Genomic DNA, 17,258 nt, shown 5'->3' on the forward strand with positions numbered 1-17,258 from the left:
CCATAATACATTACATACATAGTATTCATTATGGATACTGTATAATATATATATATATTTCTAAAAATGTTTAACCTAAAAGCATGCATTTCAAAATACATTTTAATGTAAATTTGTAACAGGATGTGCTGATTTTTGGAGTTCTGTTTGACCAATTTAAGTTTTTGATGCTGTAATAGGTGTGTATTAAGATGGTACTACAGTTGGCCCTCCATATCCATTGATTCTTTATCTATGGACTGAAAATACTGCAAAAATATAAATTCTAAAAAGCAAACCTTGATGTTGCCATTTAATATAAGAAACAAAATTTTACTACACCATTGTATTTAATGGGACATGAGCATACCATTGAACATGGATTTTGGTATCAACGGGGGATCATGGAAGCAAACCCCAGCAGATACCAAGGGTCCCATATACTGTGTTTACTTCAAAAATAGATGCATGCTAGTTCCAGGCCAGTAGCCAACCTGATTATAACGATAATTTTGAAAGTGCAAGAGAAAATGAAGGCAAACAACTGGCTTATAAGAAATCCTGCAATACAGGGTTACTGGCCAAGCACCAACCTAGTGTCAGGCAAAATGCCTGCTCAATTGTAATCGAGATGAGAGGGCACCCAGTAGATTTGACCAAGGATAACCCTCTGGCAGATGTACAACTGCTTGGAGTTGCAGGTTATACCATGACCTCCATGGCAGCGAGACAGTGGTGGCAATGGTAGGGCAGCCAAAACCTCTTACAGATATATTTGGTTCAATTTTTAAAGTGAAGTGACTTAACTTTATGTGATGGTTCATGATCTAGCAGAGAGCCACATCTGCAGTTCAACTGTAAGCATGTTTACTCAGAAGTGTATTTAGAATTGTATCTTTTTGGTTGCCTATAAGTGTGGTATGTTATGGTTTCCATTTAGGGTTGATTTTATTTAATACATATATTATTGTGCACAGGGAAGGTGGAAGATGATTCCCAACTTTTTATTTTTTTTGCATCTGATTATATACAGATCCTACTAATTCATGTGTGTGCAAAGACAGACAGAGTAAGAGACACTCCAGGTTCCAGCAGCAGTGTCAGCAGTCATCAAATTTGCACTGCTGCTGTGCCTTGACCCTTACTGGTCCCCTCTCAGGACATCATAATGAACCCAAACACACACGCATGTGCGCACACACACACACATTTCAGAAAAGTGATTAAATATGCTAGGGCTGAGGACACCAAAACATGATCCCAATCCAGTTCCAACAGGAGCTGTTGCCATCATGGTATCAGGCTGCTTCATTTCCAGACTGCCCTGATCTATCGTCCCTTCCCACTTAGAACCCAGAAAAGCAGAGCATGCATCTAATTGCTTGAGTTAAAGAACAATTATTTCTCCTCTTCCTCCACCTTCATCTCCATAGGGGAACTGTCCAAAGCCTGCAGAACTGATTTGCTTCCAGAGCATCTACCACTAACTAGCTGTGCTTAAATTTGCTGCCACCATTTTTCTACCTCCACCTCATGCATACATATTCTCCATCTCTCCTCTCCACCCCAATCCTCCCTCTGGTTCTCCTGGTTTTGGTGCCCAAGCAACACACCCTCTCTTTTTTGCAACTAATTGGAGGATGGGAAGTGCAGCGCAGGTGCATGAAATAAGCATCACCAGTGACTACACATTTTGCTCAGTACCTCAGCTTCTATAAGGGCTAGAGACTTTCTTTAAAAGAGGAAGAGGAAGCTACTGCAGCTTGAGATCCAGGATGTTTTGTTGTGTGTGTTTTTTTGCTTCAAGTGGTTTCTCTTTTATGGTGACTGTAAAGTGAACCTATCACAGGCTTTTCTTGCCAAAGTTTGTTTAGAAAAGTGTTTGCCATTGCCCTCCTCTGAAGCTAGGAGAGTGTGATTTGCCCAAAGTCAAGCAGTGGGTTTACATGGCTGAGCTTGTGAACCCTGGTCTCCAAAATCATAGTCCAGCGCTCTCCTAGGATGCTTAGTTTCCAGTTAAAATCTTGCCCATGGAACAACCCAGGATCAGGTCAATCTGCATCAGCATGAGCTAAGATCAAATTCCATACTCATCCCTGCATGAATAAACAAAACTTGGGTTTAAAAACTGTGAATCACTAGAACGCCCATGGACAAATAACCACAAGACGTCCTAATTTGGTTCTTGCTTACAGTTTAATTTATATACCGCTTTCCAGCCCATGCCAGAGTCAAACAAAGAGGCAAGAGAATCTGCTTGCAAAAATTCACTAAAGACAAAATCCAAGCAAATAAATAAAGGGTGAATTAATATGTATACACCAAAGGGACTGTAAATTATTTAACACAAACTGAGACACATCATCTACACAATTTATCAGTTAAAATATTATTTAATAATATGTGCCCTTTTTCTATAGAAAATGACAAATTCTCTGTTCTTTCCACAAAACTGTTTCAAGGCTGTTTTGCATTTTACAGAAAAGACAGCCTCCTTATGTTTCTGCTGCAGCTGCTTTGCTAGGTATTTAATGATGTTTGGAGTCCATTTTCATGTTACATTAAAACACACAATAAACATGTCCTTGGAATCCGTGATTGTCTAAGGGTGCTGGACAAGTGTTTCCTGGATGCTTTCAGATAAGACATTGGTACCATTAAGATATTATTGACAGGAAGCATTTGATCCCCAGTGGATTCACAGGGACCATCTTGTGCTGTAAAGCATAAAACAGCCTTCAGAAAGAAGCTTCGAAAGGCTGGAGCACCATCTGGGAGGCTTTATAAAGGAAGCAGGACAGGGGTGGGGGACCCGTCAATCATAATATTGTCCTCAGAGAGGAAGTCAATTCATTAGTAGCTTAACTGTTTTATGAGCCAATTATGAAAGGAGTCTATGCTGTTTCTTTTTTTTAAAAAAGGCCATTCACAAAGTCTCTCCATTTCCATGTGTTACTATAAAAAGTCAGATTTCATTTTCTCAGCTGAAGATGTGTCAAGAATGTTAATGAAGGCGCATGGACTAACAAAGAAATGCTTACAGGATTTACTGACTTAGGGAAAATTTAAAGTCTGTACAGATGGTTTCTAATTCAACTGTACAGATATGTTAAAAGTACTATAGACTGAAATTTTGCAGAGGCTCATCCTTACAAAGGTTTTTCAAAATAAAAATAAAAAATAAAATTAAAAAGGATGTCATTAGCTGTAGCTTTACAGTTGTTTTGTCTTCCTAATGCTTCATTTCTTCAATAATAAACACATTTCTAACTCCTAAATTGTACACAAATAGCAGTGCAGTAAACAAAAACCGTATAAGGTTTAATCTTCGTGTGTGCGCGCATGTGTGTATGTGCACGTATAAGTGATTTAAAGAGCCTACAGAAAGTGGGATATCAAGAGCAGAAGGCCCTTTGACTCCTCTGTAAATTCGAGATACAGATCAGTTAATGAAATGTTCCTGCTTGAGTGGATTAAGTATGGATTTCCACAATGAATCCCAGGACCAGCACTTTGATTACTCATGAATGAATATACTCAGGATCCGCTATTGCTCTATGGGACTCAGTGGAAAGACTTCTGAAATGTTATCACATATTAGAATGCAGAGAGTAAAGTCCCACTATTTGTTGCGACAGGCACAGTCAAGAATGCTTACCATGGAAACTTTTCTCAAGTTTGGTCAGACAATGAACTCCTTATATGGAGGCTCAATCCCTTCTCCACTCACCCCTGTGTGAAATGGGGATTTTCAAAAAGGCTCTTGGCTAAACTATCACTACCAATAAAGAGAAGCACTGTTGCACACAATACAGAATTAGGGTTGGAATCCAATCTATGCTAGCTGGGTATATATGCCATTGAATATAGTGGGACTTACTTTTGTGTAACATGCATATGTTTGCATTGCAATTTAACAAAGTTAACTTTACAGTTAACCCTCCATATCCTAAGATTTTTTTTATCCAGGGCCACAGAATTTTTTTTTTTAAATCCAGGGATTCTAGCATCCATGGCTTGAAAATATTTATAAAATATATACATTCCAAAAAGCAAACCCTGATGTTGCCATTTTATATAAGGGACACCATTTTACTATGCCATTGTAACTAATGGGACTTAAGCATCCACAGTTGTTGCTATCCACAGGAGGTCCTGAAACCAAACCACAGTGGATACCAAGGGTCTATTGTACATTAACCTTCCCCAAATTAAACAAACTAGTTCTGTTAATGGACTACAGCTTCCATCTTTCCTGATTGTTGGGTTGGTTAGCGTGGAATGATGGGTGTTTAGACAACAACATTTGGAAGGGCTCATATTGGGGAAGGCCATTATACATGATACAGTTACAGGCATTGGCTTAGATAAGTTTTCAAAAGGAACAGGACAAAAAAGATCCAGTGACAAATAAAATGAATTTAATAGTTGTTTGTTGCTGTTGTTGTTTTGTGCATTCAAGTCACTTCCAACTTATGGCAACTCTAAGGCAACCTATTGTAGGGTTTTCTGGGGCTGAGTGTGTGTGGTTCGCCCAAGGTCACCTAGTGGGTTTTCCATGGCTGAGCAAGGCATTGTCCGCCCTCAGCCTATTACAGGAATGTGTTTTCCAGTGAGACAATAACTGTTTATGAGTTTACATTTTGGGAAAATTAATACCAAACAAATATCTTCTCCAAAAAAGTGGGGGGGGGGAGTTTTAGATCAGTGGTTCCCAGCCTGTGCTCTGTGGAGCCCTTAGGGTTTTGTGAGCCAAAAAGGTTGGGAACCCTTGTTTTAGACAAATAAATGGACTGAAATACCAATAACTATTTGCTATAGAGCTCGTCCAGACTAGAGTAAGAGATCTTGCAACAGAGCTCCTCACTTGTTGCTGGGTATTGCTGGCTCTTTCTGCTTCTGTGTCCATTTGAACTGAGCAGTCCAGCAAGTTCTGTTAGACCATTGCTCTGGCCGTGAAACAGGTGATGAGGAGAGGGAAGAATGAGATAGTGGTGATTGTCCCTCTTCCCTTGCAGTTTTCAACAGCAGGGGAATTACAACATCTATTCTTTAAACTACAGGGGAACATCACTGCTGTCAGTCTCCCCGCCCCATCCCCATCCCAGCAGCATGATGCAGGAATAACCAAAAATCCCACTATCAACCATGATATATCCTGGAATATTTTTGAGGGGGAAATCACCCTCCAGGTAGGAATAAAATGTTGCTGTTGGTGCCAGTAAATTGTCAGCGAACAGTCTGAGATATTGTCTTGTTATTGAAAACAAAACTAAGAACTACAGCTACAAATTCCAGAACCTCCAGCAACATTTGGCTTGTCTAGAGAAACCGTTATGGAGAATCACTGTGGTACAGTGCTGAACCTATAGATTCAAATTTCCTCTGAGCCATGAAGTTCACTTGAGCCAGTCACTTTCCCAGCATGAGCAACTCTGAAGAGCTCTTTTCTAGTCTGACCTTGTGAGGATAAAGCAGATGTACACCACTTTGATTTAATTGTAGGAAAGGTATAAATGTAATCAATGCGTACATTTTAAAAATGGTAGCTAAATGGAACTGGCGATAATCTATTATTTTAAATACACAATGCTGGGAGAGAAGAGGGCCTTTATTCTAAGTTTTTGCATATGCACCTGGCCTCATACATGTATTTTAACAATTTTTAATACATAAAATCAAAACGGTGACATAGATGGGTTAAAAAGTGGTTCTAAATGGCTGGACTGGAGTAGCTTTTTTGTTTTGTTTTTCATCATCAGCCAAGAACAGGGATGGTAGACAGATGAACTACATCTGTGTTTTTAGGGTAAACCTTCCATCACTGCTAATGCTTTCTCACGTAATCGCTGCAGATGTGATGCATGGGAATCTGTGGCATCTGCTAGAGGCCAGCACTGCCTCAGGGCTCAAACATCATCAGCTTAGTTATTTAGGCCAAAATGAATGCACTGATTTTGAGAGGTTGAAGGGGGTGGGGGTGGGGGAATAAGATGACGTCTGCATTTCCTACTGCAAAAACAGAAATGTGGTGGGTTTTAAAAAATAACTTCCTTTCCTTAATGTTGAGTTAAATAAGCAATTGCATTATGCTAAAATATATTCAGTGCTGATCACTCATTTTTACAAAGGCTTTGTGAAAACTACCTCTTATCAATCTCAGTATCATACAGTGTCTCAAAACAAATAACAGCAACTATACAAGAGCTATGTGCTCTTGTACACTCATGTATATTAGGAACCTAAAAAGCTGCCTTATGCTGAGTCAAACCATACACCTAGATCACTATTTCCTACACTGACTAGTATCAGCACTTGGAGGTTTTGAGGTCCTTCTCTTTACTGAAGATGTCACAGGTTGAGTCTGTGTCCTTCTGCCTGAAAACATATACTTTACTCTGGATCTTACTCGTTTCCTGACTGGCTGCAGGCAGAAAAACCAGGGATCTTGGTATTAAAGATTTGGAAAATGGGCTAACATCCAAGATGGTAGAAGCCAGTGGTTCTAAATGTGTGATCCACAAACCCCCAGGGGGCTGCAGTGTCCTCACAGGGGGTTAAAGAAGGCTTATAGGCTCCTTAGCCCACGTCCTTGCCACAGCGAAGGAGCCACATGACAGGAGCAAGGCAAAGGGTGGCTGGCTGGGACTGCACATTGCTGTTCAATCCCCTCCAGCTGCAAACTGACAGGAAAAAGAAGAAAAGTCTTCCCTCCCCTCCGGCCAATCGTGTATCTGTTAATGGTTCAGTGTTCAGGTATTGTTGTTGTTGTTTAAATCTTCAGTTAAGTCTTAAGGGTCCACGGCGACATAAGATATTTAAAGGTGGTCCCTGTTGGAGCAAAAGTTAAGAACTGCTGGTAGATGTTATGGTAGCATACTTTCATCACAGTTCACTCTGGTGCTGGCTCAGATGCAATACTCTTTGATAATCAGTGTTTTCTCCCTTTCCAAATTGTATTAGCATGTATGTCCATGTGTCCCATGCGGATGATCGATAAACTAGGCTGTGTCGTAATAACAAGCAAGTGGTAAATTGTTTGGCACACATGCATTACAATTTGTCAGGAGAACCACATGAGAGCATCTTCCCAAAACTGTGGAGAAGAAAAAATATGTATGTCTTGATTTATACATATACACATCACTTTGTTTGTTAATATTCAATGGCTGAGGGTGTGATCTGTCCAAGAAATATATTGTTTCTGGTAAAAGCTTTGTCTTTGATGGCTCATTTTAAAATATATAATCATTTGATGCTGCAGACATTAAATTATGAATAGGCATGCATAAGCCAGCCCTACTTCAAACCCTTACTGGAAGCTTGCACGGAGGAAGCAGTTAAAAAAACTTCTATGAACTAAACAGAAAACAAGCTCACTTATCTTAAGGGCATACCTGCTTTTGTACCATGTCAGTAGGTACAGGAAGGAGCGTACAACAGGAGAGAATATTGTGAGAAAATATTAATGCTAAACAGTCATATCATCTATTGGTACAACAATGATTGCTAAGAGCAGCAAGAGAGATTCGCTCAGAAAAGGGGAGATAGTGGTGAAGGGGAAAGAATGATCCTGAAGCATATTTTTCATCCCTTAATTGTCCTTCCCTACATTAGGAAGAGTGAAGCAAATGCCTCAGGTACCAGATTTTGGATGCCACAAAAGGCAGCAGACTTTTAGTTACTTAATTTGTGTTTGTTGTTGTATCTTTACTGATCAGAATGGGAACAAATACATGTTCCTTCTTGTATACCAGAAATAGTCGGCTGGGTTTGAGTATTAAGCATCTCAACTTGGGTGCATAGAGAGATCCACCTCATGCAACAGTATGTCTTGGACTACTTCTGGTTAAGGAATTGGTGTCTGTATGAGTGGGTGTGTATCACTGTGAGTGGGTGCATATTTCTGTGTGTAGTGGTCTTTTCTTCTTCAAAACAAAACTAAAGGCATTTATTCAATATTAAACATTTCCCAAAATAATATTTTTGTGCAGGAAATGAAGGTTATTGTACCACTTATCATTGTCTAGCAGTAAAAGATGCCTTTGTTGGTTGAAAGGAAGCACTATAGAAATCGACAATATGTTGTATATGTATGGGAGAGAAAGAGAGCTTTCACCCAAACTTGTACTCTCAGATGTGTCACACCCAAAGTCCCATCATCTCAAACTACATCAGCAACTGCCAGACTGGCTGAAGGTTGGGAGCTGCTTTCCAACACATTTGGAAGATGCCAGGTTGGGGAACACTGCTGTGTGTGTGTGTATATCCGTATACTGCTGTGCTCTTGATTTTATTGGATCAACTCTTTGTTCTTGCTTGCTTGCTATCTGCCGGGAGCTTGATAGATTTTCACACCCACTCTAAATAGTGAAGGGACTATTGAACTACTTCATAGGCCATTCACAGCAGGAACAGGAGAGCTCAAATCAGCTGAAGATCAAAGAAAAGGACGGAAAGGCCCTCAGCAGGAAAAGGAAGCTGCACGGGATTCTCATCTGCAGATTTTACTCCTGACATTTTATAACCTTTTTGAACTAAAAAAATGAGTTGCTTGAAATTTTCTGTCATTTTAAAGAGCTCACTGGTAAAGAATTCAGTATATCTAGGAGGCCCACCTCAGGCATCCTCCCCTGTTCAGATAATACTTCATATTCCTGCTTAAAATAAACATTCGGCATAAAGGATATAGACACACATTGACACAAGCCTCACTGAAGTAAATGGCAGCTGCTCAGTGGAACAGCTGTATTCATGCACACTTCCTGTCCCTGTCAATGGGGTCTGACACACAAAGATCCCAGTGAAAGGCCCCCATTGCTTTCAGAGGCAAGACTGCCACAAATATGAGTCTGAACAGAATCTTCAACTCATGTAGTAAATTACTATTAGAAACAACAACAAAAAGAAGGCTTTACACTTGAGAAGGAACTTGGGCTGCATCCTCACGGCAGAAACAATCCAGTTTGAGTCTGCTTTAATTGCCATGGCTCAATGGTATGGGATCCTGGCATTTGTAATTTGTTGTGGCACTTCTCTCTCACAGAGAAGGCTAATTATCTCACAAAACCACAATTCCCAGAATTCTATAGCATTGAGCCACGGCAGTTAAAGTGGTATCAAACTGGATTATTTCTGCAGTGCAGATACAGCCTATGTTGCTTCTATCTGCCATTTAGATAAATAAAAGCATAATTTTCAGAATTCTGTGTAAATGCTATAGTTTAGCTTTTCAGGATTTCATGTATGTGGGGGTTCTGCTGGGGAATGGACAGGTCTGCCCTGAGTAATCCCAGTTTGGGAGAAAGGCAGGATACAAATCCTCTAAATAAATAAGCAAGCAAGCAAGCAAGCTCTTGACCAAAAGTTTGAGACCCAGAATCCCCTATCCAACCTCTAACCACCTATTTTAGTGTACAGGACTATGGTATGACTACTGCATGTTCACCGTAATAGTATGAATCAGGATAAATGGATAGACAGAAATGAGACACCCTGAGCCCTTGCCATTCAACAACAGACTGATATACAGATTAACATGCAAATCGCTTCCTCTCAAACAACAGTATATATACCCCACTCTCTTCCATGCCAGCATTCTCTAAAGACGCCAGCCACAGCTGCTGGCAAAGTGTCAGGAATAAATTCTTCTGGAACACAGATGCCCTCATAGCCCGAAAAACTCACAAAAAACTACTGATGCCGGCCGTGAAAACCTTCAACTTCACTTTGTATGAACACTTTTTGACCCCACACACATGGTTTCAAAAAAATAGTTCTCCATGCGTAAGAATGTACTGTTGTACAAAGAAAAACTGTTAAGAGTCATGAAATCAGTTCCATAATTCTTTGTATCTCGACTGAAACTCTTTAAGAACTATATTCCAAGAATGGAAGCCTCTTGCCCATGGGCCAAATCAAGACTGTAGAGGCTTCCAATCTGGCCTACAGAAAGTCAACAGAAGCATTTCCTCTAATCCCCACACATGCATTGTTTCCATTCCCTTGGTACTATTGTCTGTCCTTTTCTTTGGATGCCTAAACTCTATTTCTAAATCCTTGATTGAAGTTTTAAGTTTCTGCAGTCCTAGAAATTTAGGGAGTTAAGGAATATTTCATGGGAGCAGGAAATAATTATTTCTTGGATGGTACATGCCCTCCATCTCCACCCCCTCCACCACTTAGCTGCATCCCTGCAGGTAGGGGAATGGTAATTGGGGAAAATCTCACTGTTATCTCTGTCCCAGTCAGTGACTGAAAATAACATGAGGCTTCTTCTTGGTCACCAAGTCAAAGGACTCAGCCAGCACTTGTAAGAGCTATCCTTCCAAGCAGTGGCAAAATGCATTTTGGTTTCCTCTTGATGTGTCCATTGGACTAGCATGTCTTGCCAAGGGGGATCCTCATCGCTGATCCAAGAGCCATCATTTGTGCACTGCTTGAAAAAGTGTGCAACACATGAAATAAGCTGGCTTGTACTAGGATGAGTTCCTCCAAGGTTGAAATTCAATTTCTCTCTCTCTCTCAAAAGTTGAAAAGGGCATTGAAGAAAGGAAGGGGCCTGAAGACAAGAGGGAGAGGTTTTACATTGACACACACACACACACACACACACAACCACTGTAAGAACAGTGTAAGCAAACATTGTCAAGTTGCAGATATACATCCATGCAGTGCCTTACCTTGTAGCAAGCTTATGGCAAATTACACCAGTGTCTGTTATGACTTCACTCAGCCTCAACTCTAAATGGACCTTACCCTGAAATACAGAATGGTAAATCACAATATAAATGTACATATAATTGAAGTAAATCTTAAATGGGTTGTCACAATTTTAAAAAATCTAAGATGCAGACAATTTAAGACATTGTTTAACCAATGGTCTCCCCATACAAATCATATAAGAATTGTTCAGCCACTAAGCAATGAAGAAGCAGCCCATCTGATAACCTAAACAATATTTCTGTCATTTGACTGTAATAACAATAGTAACTGCAGTAGATATTCAGGGTAAAGCCAAACAAGTTAAAATTATTTTATTTCAACCTTTTAAATTAAATGTCCACTATTTCAAAATAAGGACCTGAATAGATGCACAGCATCTATGATTCTAAATAAAAGTCTGGGGACATTAACCTTGCAAGACCACATAACTTTTGTATCTGAATGCCAAGAATCATGGGACTTCAAGGCCAAAATCTTTGAAGCTTACTACTGTTTATCCCAAGCATTCTTAATTTCAGTAGTTTAATGGGGGCAGTAGTTAGCTTCAAAGCTACATTTATAAACTGTACATGAGAATTATTTTCCAATGTGTGGCAGATCACCTTGAGATGTATGTTCTTATGATTACAGATAGAAAAACTAGTCTAATCTCTATATTGTGTCTTTTTAGAATGTGAAAGCCTCATAATTTCTCTCTCTTATTATTTTTAAAATTTGCATTAAATCTGCATGTAATGCATTCCTTTCCTCAACATACACGTCTCTAACCATGTTATCACAATACATACATTTTATATACGTACATTTTTCATATATACATTTTTGAACTAAGAAGATCCCTTCCCCACCACCATTCCCTTCTCCTTTTGTGTCGTGTCTTTTTAGATTATAAGCCTGGGGGCAGGGAAACATCTAAATAATAATAATAATAATAATAATAATAATAATAATTGTAAGCTGCTCTGAGCACCTTTGGGGCTGAAGGGCAGAGTATAAATATTGTAAATAAATAAAAATAAATAAAAGTATATTTGAGACATATAAAAGCAGGTGCATGACTAAGTTCCAACCCACACAATAGTCTGGAAGAGAAATGGAAGGAATGATGCATTCCCTGGTTGAAAAACTAGTCTTCCCAGAATTGGGAAACCCCTTTGGGAAGAATAATACACTGGTAAAAATTCTGAACAATTTTCTCATGGTCCTGAACTCCCTGAAGTGTCATGCAGGAATTATACTTTGGAGGAAATTACTGTACATGGGAGGTTTCCACAAAAAAATCTTTTCTATGCAGAAAATAGTTTGAATACAGGAAGAATACTGCAGAAGAACATTCATTTCCTCTAGCAATGGGGACAAAAATATTCATTTTCATATGCGAGAATTAAGTATCTGAGGAAGACACAATCAGTTCAGTTTTTACTGGAATTACTGAAGACTGAATTCCTTAAGCACCATTAATTATCACAGAGTAGGTCCTTGGTACCTGCTGGGGTTTGGTTCCAGCCCTATCCCTTGCGGATACCAAATCCATGGATGCTCAAGTCCCATTATATAAAATGGTGTAGTAAAATTGTGTCCTTTATATAATATGGCAAAATCAAGATTTGCTTTTCTGATATTTATTTCTTTTTACTGTTTTCAAGCTGTGTGAATCTATGTGTGAAGGGATGCAGAGTCCATGGATATGGAGAGCCAACAGTGCCTATATTGTGCAGAAGAGCTGTGAAACTAACTTTCCCGAGACCACCAAGTGAGAGTACATGGCTAAGGCAGAAGGTGAAGTAGGGTGCCTCTGGCTTACAGCTTGATTCTTTTTACACAGCTGATACTTTAAGCACCACACTTTAGAGAAGAGCTGGGTAATGCGTGGTCCCTCAGGTGTCACTGGACTACAACTCGCATTAGCCTTAGCCGGTATAGCCATTGATTGAGAATACAGTCCAAACAACACCAGGAGGGTGGCGAATGACAGTGAAAGAGAAAACAGAGAGATTCTACAATATTCCCCATCACACCTTCTAAAATAGGTCTACTATATAAGCAGTAGGTGGCATAAAAGCCCTAAACTAAAGGTACCAGATCACATCTAAAGGCACCAGGTCAGCCCTGGTTAGTACTTGGATGGGAGACTGACAATGAATACCAGGTGCTGTAGGCTATATTTCAGAAAAAGGAACTGGCAAAAACACATCTGAGTATTCCTTTCTTAAGAAAACCCTAAGAAATGCAAGGGGTCACTGTAAGTCTGGTGAACAGCTGCAAGCCCATGATATCATATAACTCTTCCTGAAATACTTAACTGCAGAACTCAGGTGTGGGCTTATTTGAAAGGACATTTACCTCAGAAATAATCTTGGGTGAGTTGTGCACTAAATGATGCTCCTAGGTAATTGCACGCTCCTACTAATGTCAGTTATGCCCTCAGGATTAACACAAGGGGACCATTCAATCATTTTCCCATGGGGGCTCTAGTTAAGAGCTGCCTCCAGAGTACAGTACTGGAGGGGGGGAATATGTCAAAGCATTCACCCCCAAAGAACAACAATCTGCTCTGCAAATGCATTTAAATCAGGGGCTTCATCCACAATGCAGAAATAATCATGGTGTCAAACCATTTTATTTAGGCAGTGTAGATGCAGCCAGGGTAATTCAATATAATAATAATAATAATAATAATAATAATAATAGTTGTTGTGGTTATCCTGCCCTTTCTCCAAAACTGGGACTCAGGTTGGCTAATTACTGTTTCATCTCATAGGCACGATTTCTATCATACCCAGAGTTAAATAGTCAGCAGCTAGTACTGCACAATATGGAACTATATATGCTTAAAGACAAAAAATGGGGGACGAAAGTAACAAGAACTAAAAATAATCTTATCCAAGGAAGAATGGGTTTATTTGTTTGAAAAAGTGCAAGAAAACTAAGCAAGATTTTTTTTAATACATGGAAATAAATGTATGAAATCAAAATCAAAGGCAGTAGATTGAATTCTGCTCACTGGATGTTCTCACCGGTGGAAGGGAATGTAAATGTAATTTTTGCCAATATCTCCTTCTCTGTTCAGTCTACTGTGTCCCTCTTGGAACATCTGCACCGGAAGGAGAGCCATGCGGGAGGTAACATGAGGTGTTGCAAAACAGGGGAGGGGGGAGAATCTGCTAAAATGCCTCCTCTCTCCACTTCTAACTGGTGACTTTAGCAAAACAAAGACCCCTCTGTGAACAGAAGTAACTCCTCTGTTTGCAGGAGAACAAGTCTGTGTCTGTGCCAGAAGCTCATAACAATATAACATTTAAACATATTTTAAGCATGACGTTTAAAAAAAAATCCTGAAGAGAAAGATAGGTGCCCTTGGAAATGAATGTCATTAGCTGCCCCAGCAAGAATCAGAAACTCACATTAATAGCCTTCCACTAGACTCATCCTTTTTCCAAATTACTGACAGACTGCATTGTATGGAGGGAGGAAAAACTGGGAACGAGACAGGAAACAAATTATAGTTAGTCTCTCTTGTAGTTATGCACCCAGGCTCAGAGCTCTTCCTCGTGACTACATTCTGTGATATAACTAGCCCAAACTGTGAGGTTAGGGCAATACTGTGCTGCTGACTCTTATGATATTATGGTAGGAAGGGCAGGGAAATCTTCAGCCTGCTGCATACCCCAATTGAGTCCAAGGTCTTTCTTCCTCAGACCTACCCATTGCTGGTCCCTACAAGGCAGCCTTTGGTGCTTTCAATGGGAGCTGTTGTCCCAAGGCCTTCAAGTGGCATGTCTGAATATTTCTAACCGTTTTGTGGTGCAAGTTAGGGGAAGGCGAAGCATGCTTGAGACTAAGCACTTGACATGCACTCAGAAATACTGAAGGGCTTTTGCTATGAATACAAGTATTTGTTCATTTATGCAGATCATGAACTAGATTCAGCCTCCTGCCAAATTTGTCCTGCACAGTGAGACTACATCAGTTTTTGGACAACAACATGCAGAATTCCCCAACCAGCATGGTGATGCTGGATGAGGGATTGGAGGAGTCCAAAGTAGTCCCAAAAAGTCATTTTGCCAAGCTCTGGTTCTATATAATGGGTTTAATTTCAGGAAGAACCAAAGATTATGGATAATCAAGGCTGATGCAGGCCTATTTTGAGTTCTGTACCAAGTGCAATCCACAAAAGCTGTGATGGCTGCTGGGTATGTGTCTTGAAGGTACAGAGACACCACTTTCCTCTACAGTGCTCAAGGGACTGCTTTGCTGTACATCAAAGGACTGAGGCCAGACTGGTGGTGAGTCATAAACCTGGCTGTGTGAGATTCCTGCAAGAACAAGTTCTGTGAAGTCTGAGAAAACATGCATGACTAGGGAGAAAAAAGTACTGAAGTTAAAAGCAGTGGCATGAAAACGTCACATGAACTAGCTGACTGGAGAGAACATTGGTTCTTAGAAAGAATGGGTTGACAAAAAGAATGCGGTAATTGGGTGACAGAGTGAAATGAAATAGGGTTATATGAGGGAAATGGAGTGTTTGAATGTATGGATGTGTGTGAACTGGGTGTGTGTATGGTTTTGCTCTTCCCCACTTTTGCCTCTTGTTGGATCTTGGCAAAATATAAATTAGGGAATGATATATGCAGGCTGAAAGATTTGCCAACCCAACTTAGAGCATGTTGTCATTGTCCCTGGAACAAGCTGCTGTGAGATTTTTTTTCTTCTGTAGAAGACAACCCATCAACATGCTCTGGATGTATTTTTGATTACAATAAATTTCTACTTTCTAAGCTTTACATTTAGAGATTTCCTTCTCCTTTTTGAAAAAGAGGTTTTTATGGCTATTATGTTTTGATGCTGCTTTTCCACCAATGCTATTCTTCCTTGTTGCTCAGCTCAGTTTAAATATAGGCACTATATGTGAAAATGAGATTTTACAATGGCGCACTCAAATTCCTCATCTCTTCTGTTCAGCAGTTAAGTGTTGCTTAAGGATCTGTTCAGTGTGGAGCACAATTTCAATCAAAAGTCTCTTGGCACCAGCAAAGATTGGTATAGTATCTGTAACTTCATGCATGTCTCAGACAGAAAAAAAAAAGGTGACAAGCAGCTGCTGCAATAGCAAGTGGATTAAATATGAAAATACCACAACTTTGTTTGTGAATCAAGCTGTTCAAATGTGCTCTCCAAAACAGAACTCTTGTATTATAAAATCTGTGGATGAACATCTCTTGAGCTCCTACAGATATAATAGCACTAGACAGATATTTTGAGACTCTTTCTCTAACTCACCCGCTATATCATAAATCTACACAATTTGTAACCTGAAAGCAGCTTAGTCCACCAAGCTGTGCCCCATAATGCATAATGCCTACCACTGAATTATTGTGGCCCCATAGATGTTGTTGTGTAGTAGAAGTCATGATTCTCCTCTAGTGAATATTTTGGCTAGGGGTGCAGGGATTTAGGAATCCAACACCATTTTAAATGCTGCATGATTTTCACCCCTAACCTGAAGATATCAATAGGAGTTCAATTTATATCTTATAAAGATCGTGGTTCCCTCTGTACAGGCAATTTATATTGCTACAGTATAGCACTTTTGTTTTGTTTTCACAAAAAACTAAAATTCCAGAAAACAAATCTTGCTATTCATCACTTTATATAAGGGGCTCCACTTTAACAACAACAACAACAACAACAATAATAATAATAATAATATGTTTTATTTATAGACCGCTATTCCGCAATGATCATAGCGGTGTACAGTAAAAATCATAATGCAATACAAAATACAAGGTGACAAAGGAGGGAGAAGTCTCGTTCTTCAGGCAGTCCCTGATGTTGCTGGGTCTGCCTGATCGCTCCCTCTGAGGCCAAGATGACAGTTGAGGAGGGAGGGGCCTCTTCCTTCAGGCAGTCCCTGATGTTGCTGAGTCTGCCTGATCTCTCCCTCTGAGGCCAAGATGACAGTTGAGGAGGGAGGGGCCTCTTCCTTCAGGCAGTCCCTGATGTTGCTGGGTCTGCCTGATCTCTCCCTCTGGGGCCAAGATGACAGTTGAGGAGGGAGGGGCCTCTTCCTTCAGGCAGTCCCTGATGTTGCTGGGTCTGCCTGATCTCTCCCTCTGAGGCCAAGATGACAGTTGAGGAGGGAGGGGCCTCTTCCTTCAGGCAGTCCCTGATGTTGCTGGGTCCGCCTGATCTCTCCTTTACTACGTATGTAATAGGATTTGAGCATCCATGGATTTCAATGTCCATGGTGGGTCCTGAAACCAAATCTGAGCAAATACCTAAAGCCCACAGAACTAATTTGGATCACAAAAGCATTTACCTTGCTGCCAATTGCTCCACAGGGCTTCACACAGGAGTTACTGTTGAGCTCATCAGATTATGCCAAGCACTGAACCCCAGCTTATTGTTTCCCCTTCAACTGCACCATGTTTGGCATGAATAAGGGACTGTGCAATCTGGCCTTTGCGGGGTGAAAAAAGGAGCCTCAAAAAGTGGGTCCTTTTTGCACCCTGCAAAGGGTGCAATAAGCGCAGCGCTGCGGCTTTACAGCACTC

General features: G+C 40.2%; 1 protein-coding gene across 2 annotated transcripts in view; it reads right to left on the reverse strand.

Annotated features, from left to right (window-relative positions):
- LOC149319232 (ras GTPase-activating protein 3) overlaps positions 1 to 17,258 on the reverse strand; it is a 182,223-nt gene that overhangs the window by 63,501 nt on the left and 101,464 nt on the right. For both annotated transcript variants that reach the window (XM_089511335.1, XM_089511334.1), the window contains exon 5: positions 10,662 to 10,738. In XM_089511335.1, coding sequence (XP_089367461.1) covers positions 10,662 to 10,738 — 77 coding nt within the window. The remainder of the gene's footprint in view (positions 1 to 10,661; positions 10,739 to 17,258) is intronic.

The sequence above is a fragment of the Sceloporus occidentalis genome, unplaced genomic scaffold (genome assembly GCF_023333645.1).
Source record: "Sceloporus occidentalis isolate IW3139 unplaced genomic scaffold, rSceOcc1.0.p SCAF_2, whole genome shotgun sequence".
Taxonomy (NCBI): Eukaryota; Metazoa; Chordata; class Lepidosauria; order Squamata; family Phrynosomatidae; genus Sceloporus; species Sceloporus occidentalis.